This window comes from Octopus bimaculoides, chromosome 2 (genome assembly GCF_046866305.1).
Source record: "Octopus bimaculoides isolate indiv1 chromosome 2, ASM4686630v1, whole genome shotgun sequence".
NCBI lineage: Eukaryota > Metazoa > Mollusca > Cephalopoda > Octopoda > Octopodidae > Octopus > Octopus bimaculoides.
The window spans coordinates 36825231-36840633 of NC_142929.1; the positions used below are offsets into that span (position 1 = coordinate 36825231).

Below are 15403 nucleotides of genomic sequence, written 5' to 3' on the forward strand. Positions count from 1 at the left end.
CAGAACAACATTGTGTACTTTTATAAGATAGCAGGGTGTGATCTGGTTTCTATTTCTAGCAGATTAAGCAACCACATAGTTTCTTTTGCTGGTCCAATGTATATAATAAATACTAGAATGGTGTTGTAGGTTACTCCTAGTATATTTGACTTTTGTGTATGTAATGTATTCATGTTTTTGAATCTGATAATTGATTGTTTGATATTCTTTGGTGTCACTGATAAGAATAGAGCTGGTGCCTTTTAATTAATTTCCAACCAGGTTTCTAGTAGGTCAATAAAGAGTTGGAGTCATGTATAGGGTAGGTGGGAGGCAGCAAATGTAATGTCATCTATATACAAGGTTGTGTTTATGCTATGCATGTATGTATGTAAAAATTATGGAGATGTTTGTTAGAAAAAATGGGAGAAGGCAGATAACTTCCAGCACTCAAGATCGAAGCTTTCAGCTGAAAGAGGCATGCATGGGTAGGTGATACCAACGATGATGTTTACTAGAATTTTTAAGGGTTTGCATAGGAGAGTCTCTTTTGATTTAATTGGTTTCTGTTAGGTTTCAGAATTTTGATAAATCTGTCTGGTTATATGAATTTTAGAATAAAGTGGTATAAGTGTTGGTGGTATTAATGATATTTCAATTACATATTGATGAACATACACTTTTACACATTTCAGTCATTTGACTGTGGCCATGCTGGAGCACCACCTTTAGTCAAGCAAATTGACCCCAGGACTTATTCTTTGTAAGCCTAGTACTTATTCTATCGGTCTCTTTTGCTGAACCACTAAGTTTTGGGGACATAAACACACCAGCATTGGTTGTCAAGTGATGATTGGGGACAAACACAGATACAAAGACACACACACATAAATATATATACATATATACAATGCATATCCAATTATTAGGCAGCTCTGTTTTTTCGAAATAACAGAGTATTTATTCGTTTAAATCCAGATATTTTTTCACTGAATGATTGCAACATCTGCCTGCGCACACTGTAGTAAAATAAATTGGATCCGCATAGATGTAAACAAATGGCAATCATTTTTATGAAACAGCAACAATTTTACTGTCCTAAATTATTAACATAAAAGTGTTATTATGGGTCAAAAACGTGATTTAACATCAAATGAGAAGTCCACTATCATCTCAGAATGTGGAAAAACAAAAATGACATTGGAAATATCAAAGATCCTGGGAAGAGATCATTGAACTGTGAAGAAATTTGCGGAGTCTTCTGCTGCCCATTTGAGGGCTGATAAGGGTAAATTGAGGGTTGTTTCCAGGCGTACCCTGTCACATATAACGAGGAAAGTTGTGAAGAACACAGGTCTGACTAGTTGAGAAGTGTTTAAAGTGGTGGTGAAGACATTTCGAAATGTACCAGGTGTTGCCTCCTGAAGCAGGTAGCCAAGAACGTAAAACCTGTTACAAGGACTCTTCTGAAGGCTGTTCATAAACAAAATAGAGTCAAATGGGCAGAAGACTACATGAAGATAGATTTTTCAAAAGTCGTCTTTACTGATGAATGCTGTACTACCCTAGACGGACCAGATGGGTGGAGCAAAGGATGGGTTGCAATTAGCAGAAATCGTCCTCATCGTTTGAGACTCCAACAAAGGGGGGGGGGGCAGAGTCATGATTTGGGCTGGCATCATTGGAGACAAGTTGGTTGGTCCTTGGAAAGTTCCAGATGGAATTAAGATGATATCTAATGCCTATGTTGCCTTTTTGGAGGACAATTTTAAGCCATGGTTGAAAAAGCAGAAAGTTTCATTAAAGAGAACGCTGGTATTCATGCAAGATAATGCACCCTCCCATGCAGCTAATAAATCTCTGGAATACCTACAGCAATTAGGCTTCTCTGGATAACGTTTAATGAAGTAGCCAGCATGTTCACCCGACTTAAACCCAATTGAAAATCTATGGAGTGTTCTGAAGAGGAAGATATATCAAGATGGACGGCAGTTTTCAATGAAAGATGCACTCTAGGAAGCTATTGTGGATGCTGCTGACAGTATTACACCAGATGAAATAGTTACCTTGACAGATTCAATGGATAAATGCATCAGGGATGTTCTCTCATGTGGAGGATCATACATCCATCATTAAGAACTTTATGACATCATATTTCTTGTATTATTTCCATTCAAACATATTATTATGTTCATTATAAAGTCTGTTATGATTATGTTTGCTGTTAAAAATTAATTGTTGCATTAAATAAATGTTTGTTTTTGCATAATCAGAATTTTTATTAGATCTACCTAATAATTTAGGATGGTAAAAATGATGCCTTTAACAAAAATAGCTGTTGTTTCTTTACATATGGGGGGATCAGATTTATTTTGGTACAGTACATGCAGATGGGTGTTATCATGCAGCAGAAAAATACTCTGTTATTGCGAAAAAACTGAGCTGCCTAATAATTTGACATACAGTGTATATACATGACAGGCTTCTTTCAGTTTCTGTCTACCAAATCCTCTCACAAGGCTTTGGTTGGCCTGAAGCTATAGTAGAAGACACTTGCCCAAGGTGCCACACAGTGGGACTGAACCCAGAACCATGTGGTTGGGAAGCAAGCTTTTTACCACACAGCCATGCCTGCGCCTGGTTCATATTGAATTAATCCATAAAAATTTTATGGTAACAAAATATAGTAAAATCAGTACAAAAAAATAAAAAAATGAATTGTAAAAGGTAAAATTCTGTGACTTTGTTTCAGTCTTAGAGGGAAGTTAATGACTCAAATTTGATTGTAAGTTAGAGACACCATATTTATGTCATAAGTGTCCTTGACATAGTATGCAAGTTCTACATTCTCCTTTATTAATCTGAAACCTTGTTTACAATCTTCATATCTATTGAATGCAATTGTTCAAAGATAATGCAACTATTAATTCAAGAGCTTGAATAGAGTTCAAGAGTGACAACTAAACTGATAAAGAACTGGCACAGTATGAACAAATAATATGACAATAAAATCTGAAACCTAAAAGTGACTGATTTAAAAACGAAATTTAAGTCACATTTTCTTTTGCAGCTTTAATGAAATTAAAATTAATTACTATCTTAATGATTTGCAATAGAACATGTAACTTTTTCTCAATGTACTGAACAATATGTTAAGTAGAGAAATTGAGAGAAGATTAAAAAGTAATGGATTTAATCTGATTTCAGACAAATGTATAAATCTTATTATTTACACAAAATCTGATTTATCTATTATCATGTTTTATATAAACGGTTACAGGAGAAAATCACTGACAGCAATTTGCTGAAGGCAATTTACTAGCCAATGATCCACCTACAAGCAATTAACCAATTAACATATTCACCTGTGGTAAATTATTCACTAATATTATTTCAATAAAGGTTATAAGTAGTAAATACTTATTACCCAAAATATTTATTTAAAAAAATACGAAAACATTGATAAAAATTTGAAAGGATTTCTAAAATGAGATGTTATAAGCTAAGCCTCTTAAATTTGGAACAATGGACTCATTAGGTTCATAGTTCACAATAACCCTTTTCATTGTTTCAGCACAACCATGATATTTTTGTCACTTTAAGGAGGTTCTTACTTATCAATGAATTGCATGTCGGTCAAATGTTGTCAGTAAACAGTGAGTTGCCAATGTAGTGAAAGTGTATGGCTTGGTGGTTGGTATATTCAGCTTACAATTGTTAAGTCATGAGTTTGATTCCCAGAGATATGTTGTGTCCTTGAGCAAAACACCTTATTTTACATTGCTCCAGTCCACTTACATGGCAAAAACAAGTTGTACTTGTAATTCAAAGGGTCAGCTTTGTCACATTCTGTATCACACTGAATTTCCCTGACAACTTCATTAAGAGTATGTATGTCATGTCCATGGAGTGATCAGCCACTTGTATATTAATTTCATGGGCAGGCTGATCGATTGATTAGATCAACTGGAATCCTCATCACCATAACCAACAGAGTGCTAGTGGCCAATGTAAGTAGACCTTATTTAGCAGATAAACTAAGGTTTCTATAAGAAGAGTGTGGTAATTCACTTTAAGCATTGTGATATAAGAAAGCAATAAGAAATAGAGTGAAGAGCTTCTTACAATGTAAAAAGAGAATTAATAATTTGCTAATTTCTTACATATTCTGGGTGAATTAGCTTTCTACAGAGAAAAAGCAGTTAACAAATTATAAAACCAGAGAATGCCATATGTAAGAAGCACTGCATTACTTCTACATAGTTTTCTTTAGATTTCTGGGTCATTATTATTTAGACTTTATTGAGACATCAGATTCTTCTAGATTTATTCTCAGCCAGTAGTTCTTATTATGAGGCAGAGTCCATTATATGATTTCCACCAAATTGTAGACCCTATATCTATATTTTACAGACAACCTCCCCATCATCATCATCATTATCGTTTAATGTCCATTTTCCATGCTGGCATGGGTTGGACGGTTTGACTGAAGTCTGGAGAGCCAGTGGCTGCACCAGGCTCCAATCTGATCTGGCAATGTTTCTACAGCTGGATGCCCTTCTTAATACCAACCACTCCGAGAGTGTAATGGGTGCTTTCTACGTGCCACCGGCACAGGAGCCAGTCAGGCAGGCCTGACATCGATCCCGTTTGGATGGTGCTTTTTACGTGCCACCGGCATGGGACCCAGTCAGGGGACACTAGCATCAACCACGTTTGGATGATGTATTTTATGTGCCACCGGAATGGGAGCCAGTTAGGGAACACTGGCCACAGCTGCGATTTTGATTTTACTTGACTCAACAGGTCTTCTCAAGCATACCATATTGCCTAACGCATCAAGGGTACTCTTAAATGAGCTGGCCATGTAACACTGACATCGGTCAAGGCTGTGATCTCACTTTAGTTGCAGGGTCTTCTCAATCACAGCATATCTCCAAAGGTCTTGGTCTCCTGTCATTGCCTCTGTGAGGCTCAATGTTCGAAGGTCATGCTTCAATATCTCATCCCATGTCTTCTTGGGTCTGCCTCTTCCACAGGTTCCTTCCACAGTTAGGGAGTGGCACTTCCTCACACAGCTGTCCTCATCCATATGTAACACATGACCATACCAGCGCAGTGGTTTCTCTTGCAAACCACATTTGATGCTTCTTATGTCCAACTTTTCTCTCAGGGCACTTACACTCTGTTGTGTATGCACACTAACATTACACATCCAGCTGACCATACTAGCTTCATTTCTTTCAAGCCCACACTTGTCCTCAACAGTGATGCCCCATGTTTCACTGCCGTGTAGCATGGCAGTTCACACACATATGTCATAGTCTACTTTTCATCCTAAGCGTCAGGCCCATCCTAATTCTAAAATGACATTAAATGAAATAATGCTTTAGAGAGAGAGTTTATTTGTATAAAAAAACCATGACAACATGACATTTGTTTTATAAAATAAATTTTTATTAAATTTTATTAAAAAACACATAATCTTGAAGAAGCCCAGACATTTTCTGTGGAACTCACATAAAGAAACTCTGCTTTAACCCTTTAGTATTCAGATACCTTGTCAGATATAATGCTTATATATTCATATTGTTTTGAATTAATTATTATCTTGTGACTTTGAGATATCAATTATGTGATTGTTTATTTTTAGAATGACATTGTAGGACAGATGTGAGAGGCCAGACTTGGTCAGTTTAAACATAAAACAGGTCGAATATTTTGGCTAGATAGGACCTGTTTAAATGATAAATGATATATCTTATTACTGTAACTACAACTTCACATTATTGTTATTTGCATCCTTGGGTACATCCATAGAAGATACAATAGACACTGGAGGCATAGTGGCTATGAAGTTATGATGTAAGACAACTTTCTAATGATCATAGTTCAAATATTTTACAATATCCAATAATATGTTGTGAACTTGAGCAAAGAACACCATAACTGTCTTTGTCTCAATTTACTTGGCTGATCAAGGTGGGGGAACAGTACTACACCTACTTTACAGTTGGATGGATAGCAACACTAAGGATATTCATCAAAGTTAGCATAACAGAACCCAACTATGTAAGCATGGAAAAATGGATACATAACAGTAAAAAATAAACAAACCAATAATACCATCTACTTACAATATTTTATTTAGAATATTTAAGATGTGTTATCTTTTATCCTTTACTTGTTTCAGTCATTAGACTGCAGCATGCAGAGGTAATGCCTTGAAGAATTTTAGCCAAATGAATTGACCCCAGTATTTTTCCTTTTTAAGTTTGGTACTTATTCTCTCAATCTCTTTTGCCAAACTAAGTTATGGGAATGTAAACACACCAACACTAGTAGTCAAGTAGTGGTGGGGGACAGACACACACACAACTGGCTTCATTCAGTGTTTGTCTACCAAATCCACTCACGAGGCTTTGGCTAGCCCAAGGCTATAGAAGAAGACACTTGTCCAAGGTGCCATGTAATGGACTGAACCTGGAACTATGTGGCTGCAAAGCAAACTTCTTACCACACAGCTACACCTGCACCTATATATATCACTTTATTTTATTGCACCTGGAAAGATGAAAGGAAAAGTTGACCTTGGCAACAATTGAACTCATAAAGATATGAAACAAATACTACAAGGCAGTTTCTCCAATGCCCAAATGATTCTTCCGATCTACTACCATCATTTAACTCATTAAATAACTCATTCTAATTTTTGCACAAGGCCAGCAAATCTGAGGTGTTGGGGGAGTCAATTACATCAGCCCCAGTACTTGACCTACTTATTTTATTGACCTCAAAACAATGAAAAATTAAGTCAATCAGTGGAATTTGAACTCAGAATGTAAATATATGGAAAGAATGCCACTAAGCATTCTGTCTAATGTGCTGACAATTTTGCCAGCTTACCACCTTATTTAAGATTATTATTTCCTAATATTTAGACATGAAAAATGTCTTTTATGTATACATCTGCACACTTTTGATTGATTTGATCACTAACCTTTCTTAGGAATCTTATTCCTGGATGTTTACATTTTATCAGATTGAATTCTACTATGCTCTCACCCCTACATATATGCACGAGTAGCCAAGTGGATCAGTACATTGCTATCCTTAGTTTAAAAACAGAGTCTCCTATTACATATCCAGCTTGCTACAATGACACCTGAAGACAACTGAAAACCAAATCTCTCAAAACATTGCTGATGTAAATATTGTAAAAATTGTTTTACATCTTTAAAGATGAGATTACTAGTCCAAAAAATGTATAGTGGAGAGTATTGAACAAAGAAATATAAAATACTGAACTAGATATAGTAAAACATTTAGTTTAACATGTTACTTTTATTGTTTGCATACAATTACATCTCAGTGGGATTACAGTGATTCCATTTACTAAAGACAAAGCAATGATAAAAGAGATTTTCTCATATACTAGCTGCTAGCCATCAATCATCTAAACTACTTATGTTCTGGAAAAATAAGCACTACTCTTTGAAAAAAATGTGGTGAAATATGCTCCTCAAATGATAATTTGGTATCAATTGTTATCAACACATATGGCAAGTAAAATATTCTTGCTGAAAGTGAAATTAGAAAGCAAGCAACATGGTCCTTTATGAAATAGCAGACATAAAATTTTGCTATAACCTTCGCTAAATAATAGTTGTTTGACATAAATCCACAAATCCACAACATGTAGATACTGAACAAGAGCATGTCAAATGACTTAATCACTCAGCAAGCATCTTAGACAAGTTCAATTACTGGTAGCTGTTCTATTTTCTCAGTTTTTGAGTTACAGTAAGATTTTAAACTCACACTACATAAAGTGACCTAAGCAAATATTGTAAACTATTTATTTCATTGCTGTATTGATTCTGTTAACACATCGTCCCAAGGGATTTACATAAAACTGGATGAGGAAGAAGGAAAAAGATAAGAACGAGATCTATACACAGTATACAAATACATGAGTACATGGATGATAAAGTCTTCCTGATATGATGGGCTCCAACTAGAGCCCATCATGAAGTTACACAAAACAAATCTAAACTCCCCCTGACCATTAATGGTTAGTACCTTCTTCCAAATGTTTTCCAACTGATTGGTATTTTCTTAGATTCATTCATTCAAGCCATTTTTGCCACAGTCACCCACCTTCATGGCAGGAGAACACCTCTCCCTCCAGCCTCATCTTCCTTTCGAAGGGAAAATTGGAAAAGTCAATAAGGGTTTGACCAAAGAAGAAAGTGCCTGTTCCAGTTCTTTCAGCCTTGCCCATCACACAGCTTCTTTCACTATAGTCATCTTAACCCTTTTGATACTAACCCACTTGAAACCGTCTCTGGCTCTGTAGTACAAATGTCTTGTTTTCAAAAATTCTGAATTAAAATCTTCCACCAAACCTTAGTCACAATTTATGTTCCTAACACTAGCTTAATGATAACTAAGTTATTCTATTGAATTCTTTGTTATATTTAAAATTAATTGAAAGAAACACAGAGCATCTCAAAATATATATGGTAATGAAAGGGTTAAAGAGGAAAATTGCCTGCTGTCCTATTGAAGGAGGACAGCAGAGTAATTTTCACACTGACTTTGGCTGACAGCTGGATTTGTCCATCATGTGACAACAGCTGTTTGACATAATTCCACAAGCCAGTCGTGTTCGGACACTGAACACGTGTGTACAGAAAGCTTCTCTTGCTCTCTGTGCATCTTGGACAAATTTCTAACATTGACTTTTGGGTAGGTGTTATTCAATTAAATCTACCCCAGTACTCGAATGGTACTTTATTTAATCAATCCTGGTAGAGTGAAAGGCAAAACTGACCTTGGGAGCATTTGATCTTAAGAGTGTAAATAGCCAGAACAAACCCAAGATGGCATTTTGTTTGATGTTTTACCAATTTTGCCAATCTACCACCTTTTAATAACAATTCTTTCTATTAAAGGCACAAGGCCAGAAATTTAGGAGGAAGGGACAAGTCAATTACATTAACCCCAGTGCACAACCGGTGCTTATTTCATTGACCCTGAAAGGATAAAAGGTAAAGTTAACCTCAGCAGAATTTGAACTCAGAAAATAAAGACAGACAAAATCAAGCATTTTGTCCAGCATGCTAACAATTCTGCCAACTTGCCATATAACTTTTAATAATAACAATTACAACAACACTACAACTATTTCTAATTTAAGTGCAAGGCCAGCAATTTTTGAGGGGAAAGGATGCAATCAATTACATCCCTCCCCGTCCTTAACTGGTACTTTATGATATTGATCCAGGAGGAGGGAGAATGTAAAACAAAGTTCACTACAGTGGGGTTTGAACCCTGAGAATAAAGAGCCAGAACAAATACAAGGGTGGGCTGAAAAGTTCCTAAGCTGACTATAAAAGAGTGATGCTATAGCTGTGAAATCTTGCATGCATTAATTTCAATCTTTCTTATTAATAACTTCATTGTTTTTTTTCCAGGTAAACTGACATCTCACTGTTCAAAGAAGACTTAAAAAGTAACTTGCAGTGACTTCTCTTGAAAATGAACAAAATTTGGCATCATTGTGTTATCAAGTACCTGCAGAAAAAAGGTTTAACCTCCAAAGACATGACTGCTATAATAGGAAATGATGCTCCAGCTTTATAAACAGTGTAAAAGTGGGCAACTGAATTTAGGGGAAAGGGATTGGAGAGTTTTAAAGATCACCCAAGGTCTGGACATCCTGCAACTGTCATCACTAAGGAAAACATCAATCATGTTCACTGCATGCTGATGGGTGACAGGCAATTGCCTATAAATCAAATAACCAATGCTATTAGTATATCCCATGAGAGAGTTGAGAATATTTTGCACAATGAACTTGGCATAAAGAAGGTTTCTGTTTGGTGGGTGCCACATCTTCTAACACCTGTTTAAAAACACTCCAGGCTGATCACATCATGGGAAAAATCTGATATTGTTTGAAGCAGATCCAGCTAGTTTCTTTAGACGTTTCCTAACCCAGGATGAGAACTAGCTTCATCACTTTGAGCCAGAGACAAAGAGACAATCCAGGCAGTGGAAACAACCCTGCTCATTTACTTCAAAGAAGACCAAGATCATTTCATCAGCAGAGAAGGTGATGGTCTTAGCTTTTTGGCATGCAAAAGGCACTGTATCAATTGACTATGTTCAAAAGGGCTACACAATCAATGGAGAGTACTATGCTAGCTTGCTAAGGCAGTTATGAATGGTTATCAAGATCAAACACCCAGGAAAACTGATGAAAAAGGTCTTGTTTCATCAGGACAATGCTCCAGCACACAAATCCTTGGTTTCGATGGCTGCTGTACATGACTGTGGCTTTGAATTGGTTGATCACCCTCCCTATTGTTCCCCATCTGACTTTCATTTGTTGCCCAACATGAAAAACCACATGGCTGGGAACCAGTATCGTAGTGATGATGACTTCATATCTACTGTTGATGACTTTTTTTGAACATACGGTATGAAAGCTTCTTCACCAATGGGATCCAAGCACAGCAACACTGACAGAAAAAATGTGTGGACTGCCAGGAGGACTATGTTGAAAAATAAACCTCATTTGGCCACATTCCATGAGAGTATCTGGATTAACATTTATTCCAATGTTTTAACAATTTTGTGTGCTTCCTGTAATAATAATAGTAATAATAATAATCATGCTTTCTAAAACTTAGTGGGGAGGGACAATTGATTACATAAACTCCAGTATTCAACTGGTACTTATTTCATCGACCCCAAAAGGATGATAAAGTTGACCTTGGAATTTGAACTCAGGACATAAAGACGGATGAAATGCCACTAAACATTTTGTCCAACATGCCAACTGTTCTGCCACCTCATTGCCTTCTTAATAATAACGGGTTCAAATTGTGACACAAGGTCAGCAAATTCAAGGGAGGCGGTAAGTCATTGACGTTGACCCCAGTGCTCCACTGGTACCTATTTTATCAATCCTGAAAGGGCAAAAGGCAAAACTGATCTTGGTAGAATTTGAACTCAGAATGTAATGGACAGATGAAATACCATTAAGCATTTTACCCGGTGTGCTAACAACTCTGGCAGCTTCTCGCCTTCCTGATAACAATAATCCATTCTTCTAAAGGCACAAGGCCTGAAATTTTGGAATAGGGGACTAGTTGATCATATTGACCTCAGTGCTCAACTGGTATTTATTTCATTGACCCCAAAGGGATGAAAGACCAAGTTGGCTTTGATGCAATAGTAATAGTAATGGTTTCAAATTTTGCCACAAGGGCAGTAATTTTGGGGGAGAGGATGAGTCGATTACATTGACGACAGTGTTCAACTGGTACTTATTTTATCGACCCCTGAAAGGATGAAAGAAAAAGTCAACCTTGGTGGAATTTGAACTCAGAACGTAGCGATGGGCAAAATACAAGGCAAACAATATTTTGTGAGGAGGGTGTTAGTCAATACAAACAACCCAAAGTTTAACTGGAACTTTATTTTACTGACCCCCAGAGGCAAAGTTGACCCCAGCAGGATTTGAACCCAGAACATAAAGTGGAGTCAGTAGAAATATCGTAGAAATATTCTAAGGTCATTTTGTCTGACATTCTAACGATTCTGCCAGCCCACTGTTCTGGTTAGTTATCTGAAGGTTTCGTATAAATGCTATAGGGAGACGAATCAATTAGATTGACCGCAGTACTTGACTGGTACTTTATTTTATCGAACTCGTAAGATATCTTCTGCCCTGCTCAAAAGTATGTTTTGGCAATATTTCAAGAGTGAGCTTTGTTTAGAAAAACCAATAATAGCATTAAAAAAATAAATAAAAAATGCAAAACGACATTTGATAATTATGAATGAGCCATGACTATAAAAAGCTTAAGGACTGCCCTTAACCTAAAGTGGTCGCGAATTGAAATATTAAATTATGAATAAAGTACGTGTTGATTACTATAGTTTATTATATATTTTAAGTCTCCTTTATGTTAAATAAAAGCCAGAATAATTTTGCATTGACGTTAACTCTTTCATGGCGGAAAGGTATTGAGATTATTAAGACAACGCTTACGACAACATTGAATATGAACGATCATGCGTTGCCGTTATAACGCATACAATGACCACTTAGGGAGACAGGAGCTAACAAGAGAGCCTTCACGCGGTCCTCTGACTGTGTTAAGAATGGCAGCCAAACCTTCCTCAAATTGCATTCACCTCTCTATTTAACAGTGTAGCTTTTATATACAAAAACACGAGATGGTCACAAATGAAACACCTTTCTTTGATCAAAAGCCTACCACAAAGCGACTGAATAAACAAGACGGTCATGCAACTGAATAAACAAACAACAACGGAGATAGAAAGGTTAATATATAGATCCGCACCCGGTGGAAAAATTGAAAAAAAATAGTGTAGTAGTTGAAGTGCAGGAGGCGTAACATTTGTCCTAATTTGGTTCGCTATATAAAAACAAATGAATATTATATACACCTGTGAAGAGACATCGTTGATAAAACTTCAAAATGCTTTACAAAATATATTTACCGGATGATCTTCCTTGTACCGCTTAAGTTGGTCACTAACTTTGTCTCGGTTGGCCATGATTGAAAGTTCGATGAACGCTTGTTTGTTATGGGACAGAAGCTGCTGACTGAAGCTTACCACTTCGCAGATAGTAAATAAAAAGGTTACAGGAGATCAGGGGACGTAACTAGAACACTGATAACGTTGACGTTCTAAAATATATTCAACACGGTGTCAGGAAAAAAAAAAGAATAAAAAAATTTAAAAAATAAATAAATGATAAATAACTATATATCTACTTAAAGATATTCCAGATAGATTTCTTAAAAATATGTTCTGTTTAGACAAACATAGAAAGTCTTTACTAAAAGAAAAATAAATAGACCTGGCTGCCAAGTTGTCAAAACAATATTTTGAGAATTGACTTCTGTAAGCAAAGAGAAGTTGTTTCCCTTGGATTGTTTCGAAACCAAATTTTTCCGACCGTTTTATTTTACAATTGAATTATAACCTCAGTTACTGCCCCAAACACACGCGCACAAATGTGCGCGCGTGGAATTGCATGTATGCATGCGTATGCGTGCGATGTGTGTGAATAAAATATAATTTTCCTTCATGTTCATACTCCCAAATAAGAAAGTCAATTATTGGGTTTTGTTAATTTGGGGTTTGACTATTCTATTTTTCATGCTAGAATTAAAGAAAATAATATTGTAAGCCCTCTACAATTGGTGGGTTTCAGTGACATTAACAGAACATGTTAAATTGTTATATAGATTCTGAAGGCAAGTGTATAGATTCAGCGTTGCATTTTTTAACACAAAGCAAAATGAATTGCGAAGATAGGGCACAAAACATAATTTACTCCCCTAACTACTATGCCATTATATATTATTATAATTGAAATCTATTAAAGACCATATGGAAATCAGTAGCTTAATTCACATGAAGCAAAAATGTTTTTGAGGTACAACATCCAGCTGTTAGTTGATAACATTTTTCTATATATCTGCAAGTAGATACCGATTAGAAATTGTTTGCATTAAAAACAGCATATCGAAGTAGATAAAATATAAACCTAGACTATGGATATTATCCAATCATCTTGCTCATGGTCTACCCATAGTCTCCTGCCTGTTGATTCAGCTTGAAGAATTTGTCTCAGTTGATTATGCTTGGGGATCCAGCTGGAAACTTTAACCCTTTAGCATTTAAACCGGCCATATCTGGACAAAAGTATTCTACCTGTTTTATGTTCAAACTGGCCAGATCTGGTCTCTCACACCAACCCTACAATATCATTTTAAAAATTAACAGCTACCTCATCAAAATCTCATAGCTACAAGATAATGCATGATTAGTTCAAAACAATGTGAATGAAAAAGCATTAATTTTGGCAGAATAATGCGAATACTAAAGGGTTAAAGATTGTTGTTTCTGATAGGACCCTGTGGAAGAAATGCATGAAGATTTTACACCTATGGCCATCCCAAGAATAGTATGCAGTGAAAATGGATTAATAGCTATAAGCCTAGAGAAGAAAGGGAATAAACTTCAAGTAGATAGTATATGTTCCATATTATTTACCATACTTAAGGCAGTGAACTGGCAGAATCGTTAGTACAGCAGGCAAAATACTTAGTGGAATTTCGTCCATCCTTATATTGTGAGTTCAAATTTCAGTAGGGTTGGCTTTGCCTTTCATTCTTTCAGGGTTGAAAAATGAGCACTGGAGTTGATGTAATTGACTTAGCCCTCTGAAAATGCTGGCCCTGTGCCAAAATTTGAAACCATTATTTACCATACTTATAAATACATGCTCTCTGTGGCAGTGAAAGCACAAACCTAGATCATGAGCATATGGATTTTTGCATGTGTAAACTGGGAATGCATACAATGAGCTTTTCTGCCCAAGGTGTACGGAAAATACTTGGCAAGAAATGGAAGAAAATTTGAAGAAAGAAGAAAAAAACAACAATAATAATAATAATATATTTTTGTATAAATTAAAATTAATAAATAAACTTTGTAATTGCTTTGTAATTTGAGTAAAAAGTTCTGTATTGAATATTATTAATAAATTTTTTTTTAATCTTTGCCTTCTTAAATTATTTATGAGACATTGTGAAAAAATGACCCTTGTACAATCTTTTAATCACTATAACAAATAAATTTTAAAAAGTTAAGAAAAAAAAGTTTAATTATAAAATGCAAATCTGCAAGATTTTCATAGTTTTGGTTGGAGGTAAAACTAAACAAATAAAATTGCTCACTATTGGTAAACTTATTTTTAAAAGGTAGTATTTGTTATTATATCTAGATATTTTTGTATGTGTTTAAGAGAAGAATATTTATATTTTACTGAGCACTAGAAAAATCATTCCTTTTAAGGAGTGAAGAATATTGTAATGCAATAACCATCATAAATTTTATGGAAGTCAATCAATGAAAATTACAAGCATTGCTAATATATTTCTCTTTTTGTGCTTGACTCCAAACTGAGAAGCTGGTGGTTCCTATCCTGGCCGGAACATTTATCACATAATAGCCACCACTACTTAGCTCTAAGTAAGAACTATAATGCATTATAATTCACTGTTGTGTATATAGTTTATAGCTGTGGTATACAACTTATTCATTAGCTTGTAATTCTGAGTTCCATTTTTTCCAAGAGGAAAGTTATCTATGATAGACTAGTGTATTATCCAGTTATCAATGATGTCCACATCTGTTGAACACCATTGAAAACAGAGATAATCACTAGCTTCTTAAATGAAGAATATTATATAGGGAATAGTAATAATCAAAAGCTATGTTACATAGTTGCTATTTAAATTTATCTCATGTAATATCTTCCAGCAATTCACTTGAATGCTATATACAGAGACTCTAAAAAACCTAG

At 35.5% G+C, this 15403-nt stretch overlaps 1 protein-coding gene across 1 annotated transcript in view; it reads right to left on the reverse strand.

The window, feature by feature from the left end:
- Window positions 1–12630, reverse strand: part of LOC106878775 (catalase) — a 48586-nt gene extending 35956 nt beyond the window's left edge. The window contains exon 1 of the mRNA XM_014928104.3: window positions 12523–12630. Coding sequence (XP_014783590.1) covers window positions 12523–12579 — 57 coding nt within the window. The 5' untranslated portion in view covers window positions 12580–12630. The remainder of the gene's footprint in view (window positions 1–12522) is intronic.
- Between the last annotated feature and the right edge of the window lie 2773 nt (window positions 12631–15403).